This window comes from Nannobrachium achirus (genome assembly GCF_963921795.1).
Source record: "Nannobrachium achirus genome assembly, chromosome: 6".
Lineage (NCBI taxonomy): Eukaryota > Metazoa > Chordata > Actinopteri > Myctophiformes > Myctophidae > Nannobrachium > Nannobrachium achirus.
The window spans coordinates 64,570,430-64,595,051 of record NC_137815.1 but is presented as its reverse complement, the minus strand read 5'-3'; the positions used below and the strand labels follow the sequence as shown (position 1 = coordinate 64,595,051).

Here is a 24,622-nt window from a genome sequence, read left to right as displayed (position 1 = left end):
CAGAGCGGCAAAACCCATTCTGTTAACTCATCAAACGTCAATCTCTTTGATGTCTCTGGAGGCCCACAATGCGTTTACTGTATTTACAGTAACAATATTAAGTCTTACCGTAACGTCGGGCCTACCCGTGGATATTGGCCGTTGACCGCCATCTGTTTATATTAGACCATGAGAGCCTCACGCCGCCGATTTAATCCATTGAATCCAATGCAAAACCCATACTTTAAAGCTCTTTATCTCTGATGTATGTTTTATGGCAGAAATGCATGGCGATGTTGGCAAAATGGCCAAATTATGATCGGCTAACAGTAGCTTTAGGCTATACTGCAAGGGAGCCCTATATAATCCTATATAATACAATGGTGGTGAATCTGGGCCCCTAGGTGGGGCTGTTGCATTACATTTTGGGCGTCCTATGAGTTAAGAGGGGTTCCCCTGACATCACAGGGACTTCAGAGTGACAAACCCATAGAACCACAGTGTCAGGCGTGAGGCGTGACAGACAGACAGAGATACATACGGACAAGCTGTGACCGTTCACATACTAAACTGTGACCTACGGTCGCAAAAATAATCAATACAAATAACGGTTTCAATCATGTAGAGTAGACAATATCTCTCTCTCTCTCTCCCCCCCCCCCCCCCCTAGGGCTCCACTAAATCTACATCACAGAAGAAGAGGTCCTCCTTGCCCAGGTACAGTATATGGCCAAAGTTAATCAAATTGTATTTAAGTAGCTTTTTTTCTTTTTTACAAAACGTTATGTCATCAACATATCACAAACCGTTAAAGTGTGTCCTCCTCCTGTTAGGAGTAAGAGTGTGGAGCGAGTCATGGAGCGGGTCATGGAGCGTCACTATGACTTTGACCTCACCTACATCACGGAGAGGATCATCTCCGTGTTCTTCCTACCCGACCTGGAGGAGCAGCGCTACCGCCGCAACCTGCAGGAGGTGGCCGCCATGCTGAAGTCCAAGCACCAAGACAAGTTCCTGGTTAGCTGCAAACACTGACCACCACCAGGGGGCGTCACAAGGGGGGGACTGAGTTACTAGGGCCCAAGGTGGAGGGGCCTGGAATTATTGTATACTTTAGCTATTGAAAAATAGCAAGATATACAAGCTCACTCGGTGCCGCGCTGCAAGCTTGTAGATCAAGTCATGAAAATGTGTGCAAAATCTCAATCTTTGAATATATGTATTTTTTAAGCGAACAAGTAATAATGGAAGTAATATCATCATCATCATCATCATCATCATTTTGGGGGTCCTTCACGTGAAAAAGTTTGAGCACCACTGACATAGAAACAGGTTTTTCAAACAACCTTAGAAAGATTTGAAATATTCAAAGACTTGCACAAGTTTTCATGATTTTTCAAAAATAGCAGATCTACAAGCTTGCAGTGCCGCTCTGTGAGCTTGTATATCTGCTATTTTTCAATAGTTAAAGCACACAATAATTGAAGTGAATCCTTGTACCCAGGGCCCAGAATTTGGTGCGACACCCCTGACCACCACACACACACACACACACACACACACACACACACACACACACACACACACACACACACACACACACACACACACACACACAGAGAATTGAATTCGCGTTGTTCATGAATGCAATAAGGATGACTTGCCAGCTCGTAAAGGCCTAATTGAATGCGAAACAGTCACAAGTTATGGCAGTAATGATTGCTATTAAAAGCTTTTATTCTAGCAAAATAAAGGCTTTTTGTTTGTTCGTTGGCATAATTATGTTATTGTTCTTTTCTTAATCTGTGAGTGATTATAGACTATTGAGCTACCAAATGCTTCCCTTCCCAGTTACTCGTAAAATTCATAGTTTGCCACTGCACTTTACAAATGTAGTGATGTAATTGTGTTTACACAGTGCAATCGGCCAATCGGTTCAGTATATGGAACCAATTTTAAGCCCTCCATGATTTTGTTTAATGTGAATAAAGATCCCTGCTGGCTAATAACACCAAATCTCTTCTTCGTCCAGCTCCTGAATTTATCAGAGAAAAGACATGACATCACCCGACTTAACCCAAAGGTATGGCATTCTGTATATTACACACTGTGGCACAAACTGTTACATCTATCTATCTAAATTCACAAAACCTGTGTGTGTTAGTTTGTCTAGCTATACTTATGGGGACTAAACGCATGTTCACACAGTCACCTGCAGGGGACCTCTGACAGTGTGGGGACAAAATAGTAGGTCCCCACAACGGTTAGGGTTAGGTTTAGGGTTAGGGTTAGTGTAGCTGTCCCAGCAATGGGGGGGCTAGGTAAATATTATGCGCGTGCGTGCGTGCGTGTGACTGTCCTGGGCATTGTGTTTATTTATTCCCATATATGGAGATTTGGACAGACACACTCAAACAAATACACACACAGAGCCTCCTATAGACAGCTAGCCTAGCTTCGAACAGTTGTGCGTGGTTTTGAGGTTAGGTTTAGGCATAATTTCTGTTCGGGTTAAGGTTAGGGTTAGGCATAGTGTTTGTGAGGTTAGGGTTAGGTTTAGGTTTAGGCATAAAACCACGCCCACCAGGGTGAAACACCTGGGAAAGAGGGAGTCCCATAGCTCCATGCCACGAAAAGAATCATGTTTGTATTTATCAGTCATTAACTATAGTTTCACAACATAATGATATAAACCGTATGGTCACATAACAGCTTGGAGGTGAGGAGAGAAGTGTGGAACAGAGAGATTGACCGATAATGCCTCTATCGGCTTTGGTATCGGCTTTGCCGATCTAAAAGCTAGATCAGCTATTTTCACAATATTTATCTGTGGGACTGAATGTAACCTCAGCTTCAACTCCTACAATTCCAAGTGTTGAATTGGATCCTAAATGACCTCAGCCTGCAATACAACAGTTATCAATTCATGAGATTTCTCATCTCCTAATGTTTATACTTAATATACAATGTCAATATTTAGTAAGAAGAATCATTACATATTTAAATGCTGCTACAGTAACAAAATAAATAGAATCATTTATGGATTTGACACTGTGAATGGGATTATCGGTATCGGCAGATACTGATTCCAGTTGATCGGTGATCGGTATCCGCCCTAAAAATCGCAATCGGAGCATCTCTACTTCCCTGTTGTCACCATATTTGTGTCACCAGTCACCGCAATAACGTCACCATTGAACATCTCCTCTGTGAACCAGGTGCAGGACTATGGCTGGCCTGATCTTCACGCCCCACCTCTGGACCGGATCTGTGCCGTGTGCAAGGCCATGGAGACGTGGCTCTCCTCCGACCCCAACAACGTGGTGGTCCTTCACTGCAAGGTGGGCACACAGCGAGGGCCTGCGCGGTGTACAAACACCTGCTCGTTCTGCAATGGAAACAGAATATTGTGGAGATGGTAGTCACGTGATAACTTGTGCTGTTCCTTCTGACAGGGAAACAAAGGGAAGACGGGCGTCATTGTGGCAGCATACATGCACTACAGCAAGATCTCTGCTGGGTAAGCTACTACTTCAGCACTAAATGAACACTGATCACATAGAGCAGGGTTCCCCAATAGGCGGCCCGCAGGCCGCCTATACACAATAGGCCCGCAGGCCACCTAAACACAACGCCTCGCACCCGCGAGGCATTGTGTGCTTGTAGATAAGCTGTTTTCACTAGTTTAAATCATTTTTAAAATGATAAATGCAAAACGAACGGTTTTGGACATACAAGATTTTCACCCGACAAACGACGATATCTGAACTGTCACTGGAGTAGCAGGAACGCCACCGTCGCCCCCTGCAATGTTGTGGCCCTCGGCTTGGTACCCTAGACATGATTCGGCCCTTGAGGAAAACTAATTGGGGAACCCTGACATAGAGACTGTCTTTACCATGCACGTACACTCATCTAAATATGATATCTGAATATTCTACACAGAACCTGATTGTGCCATAATCGAAGAATTACGACATTAATCTACACTTGAAATGTACTCTTCAATACATGTGTTTACAGGGCAGACCAGGCACTCACTACACTGGCCATGAGGAAATTCTGTGAAGACAAAGTCTCCACTTCTCTCCAACCCTCTCAGAACAGGTGACTCATACCACGCACCATCTACAGTTTACCCAAGTTTCTGTATCCTGCAGATCTTTTTCCTTCTTTTTTGCTGTTCCTTCCCTGCGTGGTTTCATAGCTTTTTGCACCTTTCACTGTGAGCACAGACACTTTATGAGCATGCTAAAAGAAAAGAAAACGTTTAGTCTCTGTCTAAGGAGTCTTCCTTAAAAGTTTATTTAGAGAGCGAGTCTTTTTCTGCCAGCTTTCCTACACGTCCTGTGGAGCAGGATATGTGAAGAAAACTGACATGTTTCAAGCGGTGGAATTGGGCTGAGGAAATGACTTGAGTGATGTCACTTTTTAACCCATTTAGGCCTAGAATTATTGAATGCTTTAACTATTGAAAAATAGCAGATATACAAGCTCACAGCGCGGCACCGAGTGCCGCGCTGCAAGCTTGAAGATCTGCTATTTTTGAAAAAGTTGTGAAAATGTGTGCAAATCTTTGAACATATGTATTTTTAAAGAGAACGTTTGTAACTCAAATTTTGCTTCTGGGTGGTCCCTGGAACTAAATATTTTGAGATGGGGGTCCGTGGCCAAATAAATATCAGTTTGGGGGTCCTTCACATGAAAAGGTTTGAGAACCACTGACATAGTAGTCTCTCAAGAACTAACTGAGCTCCAGTTAAGTGAAAAGGACCTTTTCTTTGACGATGGCTGCCAGATTGCTGACATAGAAACATAGGTTTTTCAAAAAACCTTAGAAGGATTCAAAAGACACTTATAGAATCGGGGCAAAATTCTAATTTCCAAAAACTTCAAAAATAGCAGATCTACAAGCTCGCAGCACGGCACATAGTTAAAGCATGAAATAATGATACACAATAATGTGTACCCGTTCTAAATTTAATATGGCGTGGCTCTGCTGGAGTCTAGCTGTCCATACCGATCGAGTCATATTTCTTGTGCACACTACCATTCGGCCACATATGTTATTATGTTTTGGACACGAGTACCTCTCTTCCACCACTGCTTGTAGATATGCGATTCATATAACAAAGGGAGATGAGGTGGTTAAGGGGTGCAAAATAACTCAAGTCTGGTCTCTATGTTGTAATGTTCTCCCCCCCAGGTACATCTACTACTTTGGAGGTCTGCTGTCAGGTTCCATTAAGATGAACAGCAGCCCTCTGTTCCTCCACCACATCCTCCTTCCTTCATTGCCCAACTTCCAGGCTGGCGGAGGTCAGTGTTTGACCTTTGACCTCTTACATCAGTGGTTCTCAACCTTTTCAGGCCGTACAAAAAAATATTATTGAACTCAAGTCTCCATGACATGAGTAATCAGTAGACAAAAAGTCATTTTGGGGGTGAACTACTCCTTTAAGAATCATTGCCATAGGCTACACTACCACACAGCCTGAAATATGATGTTTTAACCTCTCATACAAAAAGCAAAAAAGACTATGAAAAAAGACAAACTAAGCTCTTGCATGTGTGTCCATTTGATTGTCCTTGCGTCCTGGTCCGTCTCTGTCTGTAGGTTACTATCCCTTCCTGAAGATCTATCAGTCTCTCCAGCTGGTCTACACCTCGGGCATCTAGTAAGTATTCTATCTCTGCTGTCGGGCCCAAACCTCCTAACTCCAAAATGTTCATTTTCGGGAAAATTAGCTTTTGGCCGAGGGTTGGACGGAGGTTTTGACCGAAGGGCTTTTTTACTACTTTTCGTTGGTTCAATATTATTTTAACCAGTAAGTAAAGTAAAGGGTGTTCAGTAGCACATATTTATGAAAAAAAAGAGAGGGCCAATCGGGTGGAGTTAGCTGGTTTGGCAGAAAATGTGGAGTTAGGAGGTTTTGTCCCAAGCACTTTTTACTACTTTCCATTGGTTCAATATTATTTTAACCAACACTCAGATGTAAAGGGTGTTCAATAGCCCTTGAGGGTTTGATATGCTATAGTTTTACCTTCTTTCAAAGAAAAATAACACACATCCTCCGTTCTTCGGTGCCGAGCTAACACTGCCAACGCAGTAATACTAGGAACAAAGAAAGTAACTCGCACTCAGTTTTTTGGTCGCTCCAAACATTTATTGACAAGCAAAAATAGACGTTTCGACCTGTTAGGGTCTTCTTCAGTATCTATACTGAAGAAGACCCTAACAGGTCGAAACGTCTATTTTTGCTTGTCAATAAATGTTTGGAAAGACCAAAAAAGTGAGTGCGAGCTACTTTCTTTGTTCATAGTTTTACCTTCTACCATCTACGAATGGTTTCATCAGGCATTGTCTGCACGACTGGTTTGGTTCCATTTGTACACTCTCAGGGTTAAATGAACACTAGAGATTTTACAGTGTAAATTGCGGTCCCAGTCAGAGTTATAGACCCGTTGAGAAGCAGTGATCTACAGTATGCATTGTCTGCTGAGAGAAGAGGAGCAGAGGAGATTAATGTATCAGGGCTGCACACTCATTTCTCCTTCGGTGGTGGATCAAATGGCCTGTTCTTCATCCCTGCTCTGTGCTTACTTTAATAGGCCTAGAATTATTGAATGCTTTAGCTATTGAAAAATTGCAGATATACAAGCTCACAGCGCGGCACCGAGTGCCGCGCTGCGAGCTTGTAGATTTGCTATTTTTGAAAAAGTCGTGAAAATGTGTGCAAAATCTTTGAATATATGTATTTTCAAAGCGAACGTTTGTAACTCAAATTTTGCTTCTGGGTGGTCCCTGGAACTAAATATTTTGAGATGGGGGTCCGTGGCAAAATTCATATCATTTTGGGGGTCCTTCACATGAAAAGGTTTTGAGAACCACTGACATAGTCTCTCAAGAACAGACCAACTGAGCTCCAGTTAAGTGAAAAGGACCTTTTCTTTGACGATGGCTGGCCAGATTGCTGACATAGAAACATAGGGTTATTCAAAAAATCTTAGAAGGATTCAAAAGACATTTATAGAATCGGGTCAAAATTCTAATTTTCACGATTTTTCAAAAAAAAGCAGATCTACAAGCTCGCAGCGCGGCACTCTGAGCTTGTAGATCTGCTATTTTTCAATAGTTAATGCATAAAATAATGATGCACAATAATGTGTACCCGTTCTAAAGGGGTTAAAGTGTATGTTGTTTACATGCGTTTGATCATACGACAACATGTTTTGATTTAGCATTATGTTTTGATAGAGCATGTATCTGTACCCATGTATGTACCCATGCCTCTGACTTGTTCTACCCGACCGTGTGTGTGTGTGTGTGTGTGTGTGTGTGTGTGTGTGTGTGTGTGTGTGTGTGTGCGTGTGCGTGTGCGTGTGCGCGCGTGCGTGTGTGTAGTGACCCCCAGAGTTCCACGGCGAGGAAACTATGTATGACCATGGAACCAGCTCTACTGTTGAAGGGAGACATTATGGTGAGGAACACTGCATCTTTAGATTGAAAACATACCCATGTTGTTTATGCAGTCACTCAAGTTGTTGCATAGCAAGAGACTTTGGCGCAGACAGGGTTTCATTTGCTCTTGCATTCTGTCCTCACATATAGCGCAGGAAGAATGACGTAGCCAGTTCAGGGGGTGAGAGCTAAGGGGTTGACAGCGTGCCCCAGGTGGGCGGAGTCTTATACTCCGGCCCCTTACCCAGAGTACTTAAGGAGATCTAACCTGCTTAGTGTCAGTTGCTAGACTCAACGCTGCCCCACCTCCTTCCCCAACTCCACCTCAGGATTAGGCTTTCCCTTGCTGGGGGTCTCGGATCATGTGACCACGGAGAGCTTCATTCACGATATAGCTTAAACATTTATCGTGACCGCGGTACAGTGATCCGAGGGTCGAATCCATGGCCAAACTTAAGTTCCGCTATAGTTTAGTTATGCTGTATTCACGCTGCTGTTTAGGCTATAGGATGATTAGGCTATAGGATGCTTCATATGTTGCTTATCTGTATGTGCTGCCTTTGTCATATGTATGCTGCCATTCTTGTCAATAAAGCTCATTCAACCTAAATGGTCTTGCCCCCTGAACTGTCTGTCTGTCTGTCTGTCTGTCTGTCTGTCTGTCTGTCTGTCTGTCTGTCTGTCTGTCTGTCTCCCTGCAGGTGAAGTGCTACCACCGGAGGCCCCGGGGTTCTGAGAGAGAGGTGGTGTTCAGAGTGCAGTTCCACACGTGCACTGTTCACGGAGCTCAGCTGTGGTTCGGCAAGACTGAGCTGGACGTGGCCGGCACAGGTACAGTAGCTTAGTCTGGGATCACTTCACTTTTCGGGGTTGTAACCGGTCTGGACTGGAGCGGAAACCACAACACATCATGTTGTAGTCCCCAAAGGACTACAATTTGCCTGAACTATCAAACCGGATTCAGTTTTAACCCAAAATATTCCCCTGTGCTCAAGGCCATACTTTTAGGTCCTACCTAATAAACTCCTTGATGCGGAGTAGTTTTGCTTTTGAAAGATTTGTTTGGTACCGTATGCATCTTTTAGTCCAACTGTTAGTGACTGGCAAGACTACACTAGGCTACTTGAGCATTTTAAAAGGGATTGGGGAAACAAACGGGTTGGAACCAAATCAAAGCGACGCCGCTTCTTCTAGTGGTTTCCACGCTTTAGGCGGAAACCAAACGGCCTGTAGTGAACGAACACCAGGCTTTCCCCCAGAAAGCCTGGTAGGCGAGGTTACAGGTAGCTAGACCGATACTTTGTTTATAGTGTCTGTCTGAAATACCAAAGAGGATTAATCTTCCGTTTTTGGAACAGTCCAGTTATCTTTCCCCCATTTGCAGATCTATTTTAGAGGGATTAGAGGAAAGGAGGATATAAAGCAGGGGTCTTCAACAGGGGCTCCGGGACCCCTTGGGGGTCCTCAGAGTTCCTACAGGGGGGCTGCCAAATCTTTGTGATAGGATCATTCTTTTAAAATAACTTGAACCCTCGCATCCGTATTCTGAGGAGAACTTTAGCCAAAAATAGCAGATCTAAGAGCTCTCAACGCCTCCCGATGTGAGGCGCTGAGAGCTTGTAGATCGGCTATTTTCTGCAAATAGGTGTGGTGTAGAGGTAAAAAAAAGAGCAGACCAAGTACAGAGTGAAAGGTCAAGTTAAAGGGGAAGACCACCCATTTTCAATATTGAAATATGTCATTAATATACCTTAGAGGAGTTGTGTGGAAATAGAAAAAAAGTTCCCCCTCTTCTGTGTTGCCTAGAACTGTAAGATTGATTTGGGGGTTTGTATTGTAAAGTACAACTTGATGACATCACACCGTTGTACATTACAATACAAACCCCAAAATCAATCCTCCAGTTCTAGGCAACTTTTTTCTAGGGGAACTTTTTTTCTATTTCCACACAACTCCTCTAAGGTATATTAATGACATATTTCAATATTGAAAATGGGTGGTCTTCCCCTTTAACTAAACACAAATCCAACATAGACTGATGACAGTGCTGTCAAACAAGTCTATGAATCTATCTGTGAAATCGATGAAAATCTCCATCACACATTCATACAATATGTAGAGGGGGTCCCTGTTCATCTCTCTCTCATCTAAGGGGTCCTTGGCCTGAAAACATTGAAGACCCCTGATATAAAGGATAAAGAATGAGCACACAGGTAATGTTTGTGTCTGCAGAGAGAGCATAAAAAGAAATAGGACTTGTTTTAGTGGAAAGCTTCTGCACTGCATTTCCATTCCTTTCCTTCACGTTGTTTGCAGCTGCATAATTCAAACACTTTTTTTCCCTTTTCCCCCTTCTTTTTTGCTGTTGCAACATGCAAAATGCACTTTGAAACAGATAACAAATGACAATGTCAGATGAGAAGGAACAGAAGCATTCCCCCTGACACAGGAAAAACGCTCCAAATAGATCCATGTACATAATGCACTGTTCATAATTAATAACACACACACACACACACACACACACACACACACACACACACACACACACACACACACACACACACACACACACACACACACACACACACACACACACACACACACACACACACACACACACACACTTCTGAAAGCAGCCATGGAAGAAGTACCATTTATACGTGAATAAAAGTCTCAATGCCGCAGTGTAGAAATACCCTGGCACAGGGGTCTTCAACGTTTTCAGGCCAAGGACCCCATAGTCGAGAGAGAGATTAAGCAGGGACCCCCCACAACCCATAGATATAATAATAGTTTCATCGTTTGACAGCACAATCATCAGTGTATTTTGGATTCATGTCAATTTGTGTTTTCAGATATTTAACCACTTGAACCGTCAATACTTAATAAACTTGACCTTTTACTCTGTACTTTGTCTGCTCTTTTTCCCCTCTACACCAAACCACTTTGCCGAAAATAGCCGATCTACAAGCTACAAGCTCACAGGCGTTGAGAGCTTGTGCTTTAGTTCTTGGTTGTTGATGGCAGATTTTACTTTGAGCTATTGCTGTCGGATTTTATTTTATGTTGTCTACTTTAGCCCTCGTCTGTCTCACTGATAATCGTATAACATTATATTTATCCTCCTGTTGTATGCCATATCTTCATATTACACACACATATAACTTATTATATTCTATTCATCTGTAGACTACATTACTGATGACATATTTTAATGTTATTTGATCTTGTATGTCTGCAGATGATAGGTTTCCTCCTGATGCTACTGTTGAATTTGTGTTTTCCAACGGCCCGGAGAAACTGAAAGGTAATGATCATGTGTGTGTGTGTGTGTGTGTGTGTGTGTGTGTGTGTGTGTGTGTGTGTGTGTGTGTGTGTGCGTGTGCGTGTGTGTGCGTTAGCGTGTGCATGCGTTCCCTGCGTGCGTGTGTGTTACCAAATATTCGAATATTCGAACATTCGAATATCAAAGTCACTATTCAACGTTGTTCACCGATGTGCGAATATTCGCTTATTTTATTTTATTGTTTTCTCTTTAAAAAACATATACGGTAGTTTATAAAGCTTGGCTAGATAGGAAGTCATAAGAATGAGTTGTCAATGCCCCTGGTGGATGAATTTGTTAATCCTCTATACCAGGGGTTCTCAAACCTTTTTAGGCTGTGACCCCCAAAATAAACATATTTTCACAATGTTCGCCTCTTGCTTACTTAATATTTGACAGTTTGGCCAGTCCTGTCGAATATTTGACTATTCGATTACTTAGAGGTCAAATAATTCGAATACCAAAAATCACTATTCGTGAATGCCCTATTGTGTGTGGACACAATATGTTACCAGTGGTGGGAAAAGTACTCAAATACTGCACTCTGTTACAAGTAAAAGTCCAGAATTCAAAATGTACTTAAGTAAAAGTACAAAAGTACAGTATTGGCATTAAACATTACTTAAAGTACTAATAGTAAAAGTACTCATTATGCAAAATTGAAAATGTGAAAATAGCAGATCTACAATGCGTCGCATCGCGACACATGTCAGGCTTTATTTCTCAATAATGACCGACTCCCCGTTGATTATCCCAGTTGCATATAACATTTACTTGTTAAAGTAAGGTGAAAATATTGCCTGTTTTAATTCATTAACAACTTCATATCAAACGTTGTGCTTCACAAGGTCGTGAGCATCGTAAGAATGACCCTGCCATCAAAGTGGACCACAACATCTCAGACCCCGTGGTGAGATGGGACTCCTATGAGAACTTCAACCTCCACCACCAGGACAGCATGGAGAGTAAGACACTGAAATAATCCTCCATCCATTGTGTGTGGCGGAGAGAGTCGCAGCCCCAGCCTGAAGCCTCAAAAGTCTAGTATCTGCCCTCGTTCCATAGGGATATCCCTTTGGAGTAATGGTTAACTTTTTCGCCGCCGTTGACAGTCCTCACCGTCATTGAAAGGGTTAATACCATGGCGCCGTTGACGGTGAGGACTGTGAATCTTACTGTATATACAGTAAAGATATTATTACTTACTTAATGTCGCTCCGGTCCCGCTCGCATCGGTAATGTCGGCGATTTGTTTACAACGCACGTTGGGCGTGCACGCGAAGTGAAGCTCCTCAATGTTAAGTCAATGGAGAGGCCCATAAAGAAACTTCATTTAAACAAAATAGCCATTTTGAGACATTTTGCAGCAGATCTAAATGTAAACAAGGCACAAGGCAGGGCGCAGCCATCTTCCCTCTTCTTGTCCCACACTGTCATGTGACTAGATGACGTAATCGTTGCCGTCAAGTGATAATCCAAAAAAACAAAAACAACCCCCTTCCAGCCCTTCAAAATAATAGCGGCGGCCTATGGAGGAAACCACGTGGCACCGAGGCACCAAGCAACCTTCAGATTAAGAGGCAGTAGATGTGTTAAGATATTGGACTTTCACGTGGGAGACCCGGGTTCGGATCATCTCCGTTACACACGCACGCAGCCAAGGGTGTCACAAGGGGGGGGGGAGTGGGACTAGTTACTAAGGCCCAAGGTGGAGGGGCCTGTCTTTAGCTATTGACAAATAGCAGATATACAAGCTCACAGCGCTGCGAGCTTGTAGATCTGCTATTTTTGAAAAGTCGTGACAATGTGTGCAAATCTTTGAATATACTGTATGTACTTTTTAAGCGAACATTTGTAACTAAAATTTTGCTTTTGAGGGGTCCCTGGAACAAAATATTTTGAGATTGGGGTCCGTGGCCAAATAGGCTTACATATCATTTTGGGGGTCCTTCACAGGAAAATATTTGAGCACCACTGACGTCGAAACTTAGGTTTTTCAAAAAACCTTAGAAGGATTTGAAATATTCAGACTCCGCGCAAATTGTCATGATCTTTAAAAAATAGCAGATCTACAAGCTCGCAGCGTGGCACTCGGTGCCGTGCTGTGAGCTTGTAGATCTGCTATTTTTCAATAGTTAAGTACCCAGGGGCCCAGAATTTGGTGCGACACCCCTGCACGCAGCCACGCACGCATGCACATACTCATCACATGCTCTTCTTTTCCCCTGGTAGATATCTCTCATACAAAGGATGCTCTTCTTTTCTCCTGGTAGATATCTCTCATACAAAGGGTCTTCTTGTCTCCTGGTAGATATCTCTCATACAAAGGGTCTTCTTTTCTCCTGGTAGATATCTCTCATACAAAGGGTATTCTTTTCTCCTGGTAGATATCTCTCATACAAAGGTTTTTCTCCTGGTAGATATCTCTCATACAAAGGGTATTCTTTTCTCCTGGTAGATATCTCTCATACAAAGGTTTTTCTCCTGGTAGATATCTCTCATACAAAGGGTCTTCTTTTCTCCTGGTAGATATCTCTCATACAAAGGGTCTTCTTTTCTCCTGGTAGATATCTCTCATACAAAGGTTTTTCTCCTGGTAGATATCTCTCATACAAAGGTTTTTCTCCTGGTAGATATCTCTCATACAAAGGGTCTTCTTTTCTCCTGGTAGATATCTCTCATACAAAGGGTCCCCTGGATGGCAGCCTGTACGCCCAGGTGAGGAAGCGTCGGGGGCCGTGCTCAACGGCCTCGGGGGCCTCGACTCCCAACGGAGGCCTTCCTGACAGTCCCACCGTGAAACCCCAGGCTCCTCCCAGCCAGACCCAGTCTCACGGCCAGCAGCCTCTCTCCTTCAGCTCAGACTCTGGACACTCTTCGGCCCAGTCCGATCACCCGGAAGAGCCCTCTCTCCCCCCACCCAGCCAGGATAGAGAAGAGACTAAATCGAAGAGCAAAGAAGGGGAGAACAACAAAGCAAAGGGGAAAGAGAGGGACAGGGAGACGGCGATTCTGGACGACGGGGACCTCTCCAGCCCTGGCGGTTTGAGGCGTTCGTGTGGGAGATGTGGGCAAGCGGGACAAAAGACGGAGAGAGAACGATGCCACTGCTGCAGCGGCACCAAAAACAATCCCAAAAGTCGAACGCTGCCGGCCTTGCCGTCCAAGTCCGTTTCCCCTCCCCTCTGCCATCGTCACAGCGCGCACCACCCGCTGCCAGAGCTGCCGTGGGAACGCCCGCCCGTGCCCCTCCCCTGCCTGCACAGTCCCTGCTACCCTTATTCCACCGCGGAGCACGTCGCTCACCCACACAGCCACACCCTCCCCGCCTCCAACAGACTGTGCACCGGGGAAGACTGTCATCTCTTCCATTATCCCAGCCACGGGCCTCCTTCCTCTCGTCTCTCCCACCAGTCGCTGCCCTCCAGCCCGTACAGGGAGGTGTTCTTTGGTCCCCCCGCCACCGCAACGTCCCCCGGTTGCCCCTGTCAGGACTGCACAAACAGGCGGGAGCACCAGTTGGCTTCGGCCAGGACTTTCCACGCGCTGCACCCTGACCAAATAGAAAGCCCACATTGGGCCCGAGAGGCGGCGGTGCAACGCACGTCGAGGCAGGGCCCGCCGCCGTGGGAGGCCGAGCACCCCTGGGAGGCCGAGAGAGAGGCAGAGTTCTGGCAGCGAAGGGTGGGCATGCCGTCGTACCACGCCTGCCACTCCCATTTAGAGCAGAGGCAAAGCCTGGACCAACGAGGCTTTATCTTTGGGCCTCACCAGAGCTATGCCGGCCCCCACTCTCTCGTGGACATGCGGGATGGAAGCAGCAGTGGTTACAACACCCCTCCGCCGCCTCGCCACTCCTGCCCCTGCTCCCCGTACCAGGCCTCCCCTGCCGAGAGCCACGAGAGCCGGGGCTACGCCTCGGGGTACCAGTCTGGATCGGCCTCTCCTCTGCCTCCCACCAGCCCCAACCGCAGAGCCTCTCCTGGGAGAGGCAGCATGCCAGAGAGCCCGTCTGGAGGCCGAGACCAGCAACGACCTGACATTCACATTGGTGAGTAATTAAGCACTGTGCACTGTTGTTGAACCAGCGTGACTAGGTCTGTTGGGCGGGCTTCTTTTTTCATTGAATAGAACTAAAACAACAAATCTCTGCTGTCTGGCCAAAACCTCCTAACTCCAAAATGTTCATTTTCTGGAAAATGAGCTCAATGGAGTTGGACTCAATGGACTTTTTACTACTTTTCATTGGTTCAATATTATTTTTAACCAGACGTAAAGGGTTCTTCAATAGCACATATTTATGAAAAAAAGAGAGGGCCAATCGCGTTAGCTGGTTTGGCAGAAAGTGTGGAGTTAGGCGGTTTTGTCCCAAGCACTTTTTACTACTTTCCATTGGTTAAATATTATTTTAACCAACGCTCAGATGTAAAGGGTGTTCAATAGCCCTGATTTATGCCAAAAAAATCTAAAACCTCAAAAATTACAAAATCTAAATATTAAATCAATGATGCACGTAACTTTATGCATTGTCTATTACTTTACTTACTTACTCTAATGTCTTGGATCCTCTCACCTCATCTAAAAGAAGATCACACGCAGGCTGATGTGAAGGACCACGTATCACAGGGATCAGTAGAGAAAGCAGACTCTAACGGGCAGGTGACCTGTTCCACCCCTGGACTGGATTCGGATCATGATTACACTGTCATTAGCAGCAGCCCAACACACACTGAGGATAGGTGGGTACCTAATCAAAGCAGAAAATGAGTTGTCCACATCTATATTTGATAGGAGATACAAAATAAATAAAAAAAAGTCATCAGGAACACTACACTCTCCAACTGTTTTAAAAGTTGGAAAAAAACTAGAGTTTTAGCTTTTATCTTTATGCTATGTTATGTTATGCTATGTTTTATTTTTTTGACATGGACATCACAATCACATTGGACGAACCAGATGCATTGATTAAGCACAAGTGCTAATTTTCGTCACCTGTCCACAGGAGGCTTTTCTAAATTACAATAATACAAATCTAACACCCAATCAAGTGCAAAAACAGTAATACAGTGATCTTTAACACAAATCCCAATCTGGGTAGTTGGAATCTGCATAATCTGTCTCTTCTTCCAGTGTAACAGAAGAGAAGCTTGTTGACAGCCCATTGCAGAGAAGCCCCCCACAAACCCAGGAGACAAACCAAGGAACCTCAGTCTCTGCATCTGTGGACTCCAATGCGAACAGTGACACGCAGACACCAACAGGGACAACAGTACAAAGCCAAAGTTCTTCTAGCACACCCAGCGATCTTTCCCCGGGTTTGTACATAGAAGAAAATGTCACCGGGGGCGTGGATGGATCGAACCCATCAGAAGTATTGACCCAGGCTCCCGTCGTTCTGCCCAGGTCCGTCCAACCAGTCGTCCCAGGGATCCAAATGCAGATCAACGGCTCTGCCATCCCTGGTGACGACGACAGCCAATGCAGTATCAGCATGGGCGAGTCCCTGAGCCCTTCCTCCAGTCACAGTTCCACGCCCACTTCTCCCAACGGCACCCCAGACAGACGGACATCCCCTCAGGCTCCCTCGTTGGCTGTGGAGCCGTCAGGGCGGAGACTGACCCCCGACAGGGACATCGCGGCCGACGCCAAACCGCCCTCGCCTGTGCCGGACGGATATTGCACACCGACCTTCCCCATGGCGTGGGGGTACCCGTTGTTGAACGTACCCCGTGTGCCGTACACGGGGTACACCGCGGTTACCATCCCCGCCGCTCAGCCTCCGCTCCCGGAGAAGAAGCGCTTGTCGTCCACGCCGGGCGCATCCCAAAATGGACACAACTCCCTTCTGAGGGTCTCGTCGGCGCCGTCCCCGCCAAGCCCGCCGCACCACGTGACGTTCTCCACCGCTGCGGGGGACGCGCCGCCACCCGTAAGACGAGGCTCGACGCAGTCTAGTGGCAGAGAGGCTGAGACGGACAGAGACAGCAGAGTCAACGCCAAGTTTGTCCAGGACAGCTCCAAGTACTGGTACAAGCCAGGCATCTCCAGAGACCAAGGTGAAATCAGAGAACTAAGTGGAATTGAATAGAGATAGAAATTAAGGATAATATCGAACATAGTATGTGTTTATGATTATTCCCAGCAAGCTCGGTCAGGACCTGGACCAATCAGTGACGTCTCGATTGGGGCCAGATCACAGCCCATATGGGGATGATCTTGACGTCATTACCAGGACGTCATATGGACTTTTTTGTTTGACAGGATTATTGTTATTGTTTGTAATGTTAGTTGAAATATGATCATATAAGGTTATATTCTGGGACATATCTAACTAGTTATTTATACTAGATATTTATCTGGCCTAGAATATCACCTGATTTCAACCAACATAAATGTTATAACGGCTGAGAGGGTTGGAGACTCTCAGCCGTTATAAAATACCAGGTAACCACATGCCTCTTGTGTATCGCCTCAATATATACAGAGGATTTACTTTCCAGATTCACAAGATTGTATCACAACGGACAACTGCTTCTCTTTCTGTTTCTACAGCAGCCTTACTTGTCTCTGTTTTCTCCACCGTAGCAATAGCAGTGCTCAAGGATAAAGGGACAGGTGCTTTCCTCATCAGGGACAGTAACTCTTTCCAGGGAGCTTACGGCCTGGCCCTCAAGGTGGCCACCCCACCTCCCAATGCCAACCTCACTGGCAACAAAGGTACTGCTCGTAATTAATGGAATATTAATTGTACATCCTTACATTGTATTGGTTCTCAAACATTTAATTTCAAGGACTCCCATAACACTCAGGGTCCATTTAGACCTCCTAAAAAGGAACCCTAAGAACCACTGTTATATTGTAACGTATTTATTTTTTACTAACAAATGGTTCCCATACTTATGGTCTTTGTTCCTTGTTGAAAGTAAAATATCGTTGTTGTCGAGTGGAAACCTTGTATGTTCAAAACCGTTTGTTTTGTATTTATCATTATAAAAAGGATTTAAACTAGTGAGAACAGCCGATCTACAAGCACACAACTTGTATGCTTGAAGATCAGCTGTTTTTACTACTTTTTTGCAATGGCATTATGTGATGAAGCAGAGCTTTACTTTACGAAGAAATGTACACATTTGAAACTTGACATTGACGATATGAGAGCAGATTATTATAGTCGTTTTACATTTCTTGATTTTCTCATTTGAGTTTGACACATTCTGTACATTGAAATGAAATCGATCGAGGCAAGAATTGGTTGGTTCTTGAGGCTTGAATAATCGGAATGTTTCTATGTTTCTATTTTCTCTCCCTCCCTCCCTCCCTCCCTCTCTCTCTCTCTCTCAGGGGATCCACTGGAACAGCTGGTCAGACACTTCCTCATAGAGAAGGGGCCGCGGGGAGTTAAGATCAAGGGCTGTCAGAATGAATCCTACTTTGGTCAGTTGTGTCTGGTTTCCTACATTTTGTTTGGAATTATTATTATTTCAAAACACTTTAAAAAAAACATTCCCCCCAAAAAGCTAAGATCTTCATAAATAAAATACAATGCAATGATTTTTCGAAGTATTTTCGTGAATAAATAAAAAGAAATCTAAGAAATTCCATAAATTAGAAAAAAGATGTTTAAGAAGTATAGGCCTAGTGAAAATGGCCGATCTACAAGCTCGCAACTCGGCGCGAAGCAGTGCGTTGTGAGCTTGTAGATCTGCTGTTTTCAATAGTTTGGGTCCTGGGCAAACATCTAATTTCTCTTTTGGGTCTCGACCTGAAAGGTTCCACTGTCTTGGATGATTATGTTTAGCCTGGTTAGACCAATAGGGTGCAGTGAATGTCCACAGTTCTCAAATATACTGTCAGCTAAATACATTTAAATATTATCGTCGTTGTCAGGTGGAAACCTTGTATCTCCAAGTTTCAAATGTGTATGCTCTTTTGCAAAGCAAAGCCCCGCTTCATCATACAAGGCCGTCGCACAAAAGTAGTGAAAACAGCTGATCTACAAGCAGACAACGCCTCGCACCGCGAGGCGTTGTGTGCTTGTAGATCGGCTGTTTTCACTAGTTTAAATTATTTTAAAAATAATAAATGCAAAACGAACGGTTTTGGACATACAAGGTTTTCACCCGACAATGACGAAATACATTTAAATAATATAATGTTTCTTCTATTCTATTCCATTTTTCCCCCTCTTAGTTTTTCTTAACTTACCAATGTTGTTATCCTTCATGTCTCCTTCAGGAAGTTTATCAGCCCTGGTTTACCAACATTCAATCACTCCCATCTCCCTGCCATGTGCTCTGCGTGTCCCAGAAAAAGGTAACGTCAATTTCATTTCAATATGTTTAGTCACAAAATGAGACAAAAAGTGAAATGTATGTATTCAGTTTTATTTATTGTTTTAATATTGTTACAACAGTTTTTAGGTTACAATTCAGGTTGTTTTATGTGTATCTTCTAAGCCAGGGATGGGCAACTTTAATGATGGTGAGGGCCGCTATATTTCCACCTTCACTCCAGAGGGCCACATTGCATAATGCTATCTCCAACTTTGTCATTCTAGTATCTCATACAAAAGAAGCAAAAATAGCCGATCTACAAGCTTGTAGATCGGCTATTTTTTCTTCTTTTGAATTGGAATCCTGAAATGTAACATTTTGATTTAATTTCAAACTCATTTAATTATATACTCATGTTAACTTTTATGAACCTAAATACAAATACATTGGACAAAGTCATTAAGCTACTAATATAGACTGACGGAATTAAAGCAGGTCATGCTTGGAATTGTAACAGCTGAAATCAATAATATATCAATATTCCGGTATCAACCTGTGGGCCGCCAGTTGCCCATGTATGTTCTAAGCTAAGGGTGGGTGCTGGTGTGTGTGTGCGTGCATGCTTTTTTGTAATCTTTGTATTTTATTAAGACTGAACTGAACAACGGTTATGTTTCAGATCTGGTGGGAGAGCTTCAGGAGATACAGAGTTCCACAAGCACCAGCACAGCAGCTGATCTTCTCAAACAAGGAGCAGGTAAAAGAGGCTACTTTTAGGTTATGACTTGTTCGTAGTAATGCCTGGGATTATGTTGACTTCAATATTACAGATTAAATTCCTAATCTATGAAAATCTCCACCGGCTGTCCCTCTGTCTGTCCGTCCGTCCTTCCTTCAGACTGTCCGTCACGTCACGTCACATCACACTTTTGCCCCTACTCTTATCAGCAGCACTGTTGCCCCTATCCATGCCAAACTTTCCACACACACTCCTTGGCTGCCTAACCACACCCTCCTTCCCTGATTTCTCACATTGCCCTCGTCTAGCGCCACCATGAGGCCGATTTTTGCAAAACACATTTTTGGACACTGCTCCTACAGATTTTGCCCTAAAATACACAAAGCGGTACACAGTATCTCTAAAGTCATGTCAGCAACATGGATCTGTCTGTCCCATTTCCCATATTCCCTCCTGATTGGCTACGATTGCCTTCTAAAGTTTGTGTATGCGACCTGACGGTCGCTTATCTCCCGATGGGAGTCTTACTGGTATAATCTAGTCTAATCTAATCTAGATTTTATTAGATTTAATTTTCACTTGTGATCCCCATAATGATGTAATGCTAATCCACGTTAATCCATAATGTTCTGTGTTTGTTCCAGCCTGCAATGTGCTTTACCTGCACTCTGTGGAGACTGAGTCGCTGACGGGACCCCAGGCCATCTCCAAGGCAACCAAATGCACCCTGTCTCTGAGTCCTCGTCCCACAGCCACTGTGGTCCACTTCAAAGTGTCAGCTCAGGGCATCACTCTCACTGACAGCAAGAGGCGGTACGTTGAAGGGACCTGCTGGGGGTCTTCAGCACCAGGGGCATTACAAGGGGGGGGGGGGAGTGGAACTGAGTTACTAGGGCTCAAGGTGGAGGGGCCATAATTATTTTATACTTTTAGCTATTGAAAAATAGCAGATATACAAGCTCGCAGCACGGCATGCTTGTAGATCTGCTATTTTTTAAAAGCTGTGAAATTTGTGTGCAAATCTTTGAATATATGTATTTTCTCAGCAAACATTTGTAACTCAAATTCTGCTTCTGGGGGGTAGGTTTTTTCAAAAAACCTTAGAAGTATTTGAAATATTCAAAGACTTGCAAAAATGTTCACGATTTTTCAAAAATAGCTTTCACAACTTGCAGATCGGTTAAATATTATTTATTTCCAGACTCAAGAAATTGTAATATACTCACCACTGAAATAGTAAAAGTGCTAATGACTTGAAGATGTTGTGTGTGCCCATCCAGGCTGTTTTTCAGGAGACATTATCCAATCAACAGTGTAACCTTCAGCAGCCTGGACCCCCAGGACCAGAGGTGAAAGAAACACTGGCCGCGTTCTCTTACAATGTTGCTCTTAATGACAAAAACTCAAGTGGGCTCCTTGTCCTGTCTCTGTTGATTCTCCTGCTACACAAACAAACTTATATTGTATTTTTGTCATTTCAATATAAGTGATGTTTGTGATTTGCTTGTATGCTTCGTGTGAGGCGAATGAACTAATAATTAGCGCTATTGTCAGTGGCTACTGTTGTATAAACCAATCCTATCCACGTCCTTGTTGTCCAAGTTTTTCTAAGTCTGGTCTTTATGTCTCCGTTTGTTTGCCCGCGCTTCAGGTGGATTAATTCTGATAATACGTCATGCAAGTAAGTGCTTGTGCCTCTATGTGTTTCACTGTTGCGAGTGACAGTAAATGTGCTCTGTACTGTGTGCTGATTTATGCATGGCTAATGATTGTACTTGCATCTGTTTGTCAGAAATCTGTGAGTTTGCCCTTTTTACAGTAATGCAAACTTTTTTTCTTACCAGGTGTTCTGTCATATAGAGCAGGGGTTCCCAAACGTTTTTTTTTTGTCTCAGGGTACCCCTACATTATAATTTTCACTCCCAGCACCTTATATTTATAGCATATCGTCGTTGTCGGGTGGAAACCTTGTATGTCCAAAACTGTTCGTTTTGTATTTATCATCTACAAAATGTACTAAACTAGTGAAAACAGCAGATCTACAAGCACACAACGCCTCGCATCGCGAGGCGTTGTGTGCTTGTAGATTGGCTGTTTTCACTATAGTTTTGTGCGACAGTCTTGTATGATGAAGCAGGGCTTTGCTTTACCAAAATACGTACACATTTGAAACTTGGAGATACGAGGTTTCTGCCTGACAGTGACGATATTTTAGTGATTATGTTGCGAGGAAAATGTTGAAATAATAGCCATTTTGGTTAGAACTGACTGATAATAACTTTGTACTTCAAGTTTAAAATGATACTAAATATTTTAAGTGTCCAAATAAATTCCAAATATTATCAAATGATCTCGCGGCACCCCTGGACTGCCGTCGCGGCATCCCAGGGTGCCCCGTCACCCACTTTGAAAACCCCTGATATAGAGATGGTTTCAACAGCCTAGTATTTTTAGAAGACATGTGAAAACACACAGACATCCTGTCAGCTGTTAACACCACTAGCAAATGTAAAACAATATTAATACCGGTAATAGTGAATACAAAATCATATTGACATTCTTTTAACAGGCTAGCTCATTAGCCAGTTACCAAACAGCTTTTTCCGCAACAGTCTTTATTGTTTCCCAGGGCAGTGTGTGTTCTTGTGTTATTGTTTATAGCTTACAACTGTCCATATTGTTTGTTTTATGCCTTCATAACCTCTTATGGGTCCTCTCTCTCTTCTCTAGGATGTTTGGTTTTGTGGCGAGGCGGACAGGCAGTACCACAGAAAACGTGTGTCACCTGTTTGCAGAGATGGACCCGGAGCAGCCCGCTGTAGCCATCGTGAACTTCATCAACAAGGTCATGCTGGGACTACAGCTGCGTAGATGAAGACTGCCGCACAAGAGAGAGACAGACAGACAGACAGACAGACAGACAGACAGACAGACATATATTAGTGATGTGTCGTTCATGAGTGATTCGTTCATAAGATTCGAATCATTAGCAAGACTCGTGAACGATTCGTTCAAATCCCTGAAGTGTGTCGTTCACACTTTCGTTCACAACCCCGCCCCCTCCCCCTAATAGCCCCCGGCGCACAGGACGGGAGGGCGGGTTGAACTCGCGACGGAATGAAAACGCTCCCGCGATTGTGTTTTTCACAGGACGATCGCGCTATGAACGGTGAACGTGAACTAATCGTTTGATACGGATCATTACCATGAACGTGAACGAAATTATTCCTTCACTGAAATGAACGGGATTGCCCATCACTAATATATATGTGGCTTGATGGGAGGGATTATTTGGATAGAGAAAGACATTCTGAAGATGTGGTGTTTTATGTGAAAGATCAAGATTTGTGTGTACGCTTGAAATGTGTGGTATTGTGGTGGTATTACGATGGATGTGTTTGTGGGTTTACTATGAAATTCAGACTGATGAACTGGGAGAGTCACAGAACTTTGATAGCCAAATGAGATTCAAAGATAATTTTTTTACTGTCCTGTCCCTTTACTCATTGTGATTTGCCTTTCGAAGAATTCAAATGTATAGCACGCCTTACAGCGCTTTTGACTGGCAAAATAATTTACCATTGACGTTTTTTACATTCTGCTTTCCAGTATTATGATTCCACATATAATTATTAATGTACCAAATACTGCATTTCATATTAATGTTTTAAAATGTCAGGTGACATCAGTGCAACATCATTCCCGAATCCTGTGTTTCGAAACCAAAGAAGGAAAAAAAGTAAGTGATCAAATGGATAAAGTGAAGTTAAGAGGCATTATAATGAATGAGTAAGAACGATGAAAAAGTTAGACACATTTAAACTGATGTTCAGAAGAAGAGCGTATTCATCCAACCATGGTACTCACTGGCATATTTGTACAATTGCTAGACAATCTATATAATAGTGTTTATTTTCTTTCTTTTACTTTATCCCGCTTAATATAGCAATGGTTCTCAACCTTTTCAAGGCCGCAACCCCCAAAATAATCATATTTTAACTGGGGACCCCCCACCCTGACGAGCACTAAGAGTTGAGGAATTACATTTTGTGTAACACGATCTACATGCTCACAACGCCTTGCGGTGCGAGGCGTTGTGAGCATGTAGATCGGCTATTTTCACAATTATTGCCTCAAATATTTGACAATTTGACCATTGCTTAACCAGAGGTACTAAAAAGGTCTTTAAAGTCCTTAAATTGTCACTTTAGAAATGTGCACATACCCAGTATACACTTATACTGTATGTTGGTCTGTTTAGTGTTTACTGTTGAGTGAGAAAACAATGTTAACATTTAGCTAAACATCTGGGGACCCCTCTAAATAATTTGGGGACCCCTCTGGGGGCCCCCGACCCACAGGTTGAGAACCATTGTAATATAGCACAAGAAATATTATGCAACCTTTGTGCACCATTGATGCTCGGCTGACAAAAACGGTTTCAAATAAATAGAACCTGTCTGGTTCGTGAACAACGAAGGTTCCAGCCATGTTCTGTTATGTGGTAAATTATGAGTAAGTCAAACTATCGCTTGATATCCACACATCTAAGCTATCCAGGACCATTGCCATCATACAAATTCTGTTTTAGATTTTCACCTCAAGCCAAAGATTTAATTATGTAAAGGCTTTTTGAAGGCTTGAAATGTTTTGTTGTTGTTTTTTGTATTATTTTTTTGTGTTTGGTCATTGTGTGTTTTATATAATACAGTATTTAGGTGGCTTCAACAGGATTCTTATTTTTCATAATGGAGCTTTATATAAAATAAATAATATATTTTATGCTTCTGACGTCTATGAGGAAAATGAAATATTTCTATCATATTTGACAGGAAAATAAA

The 24,622-nt window shown here is 43.4% G+C and overlaps 1 protein-coding gene across 1 annotated transcript; it reads left to right on the top strand.

Moving 5' to 3' along the window:
* Nucleotides 1–819: 819 nt before the first annotated feature.
* On the top strand, nt 820–22,656 carry LOC308286352 (tensin-2-like; the record flags this gene model as incomplete). The annotated part of the gene is made up of 22 exons (XM_080727348.1): nt 820–996; nt 2,012–2,062; nt 3,198–3,320; nt 3,435–3,499; nt 4,003–4,086; nt 5,186–5,298; nt 5,597–5,657; nt 7,385–7,460; nt 8,143–8,272; nt 10,686–10,751; nt 11,618–11,734; nt 13,441–14,820; nt 15,355–15,508; nt 15,900–16,825; nt 17,355–17,486; nt 18,111–18,203; nt 19,005–19,082; nt 19,722–19,799; nt 20,426–20,594; nt 21,062–21,130; nt 21,433–21,462; nt 22,512–22,656. The coding sequence occupies exons 1-22, from the start codon at nt 835–837 to the stop codon at nt 22,654–22,656; spliced, it is 4,302 nt and encodes a 1,433-aa protein (XP_080583474.1). The 5' UTR covers nt 820–834.
* Nucleotides 22,657–24,622: the final 1,966 nt, after the last annotated feature.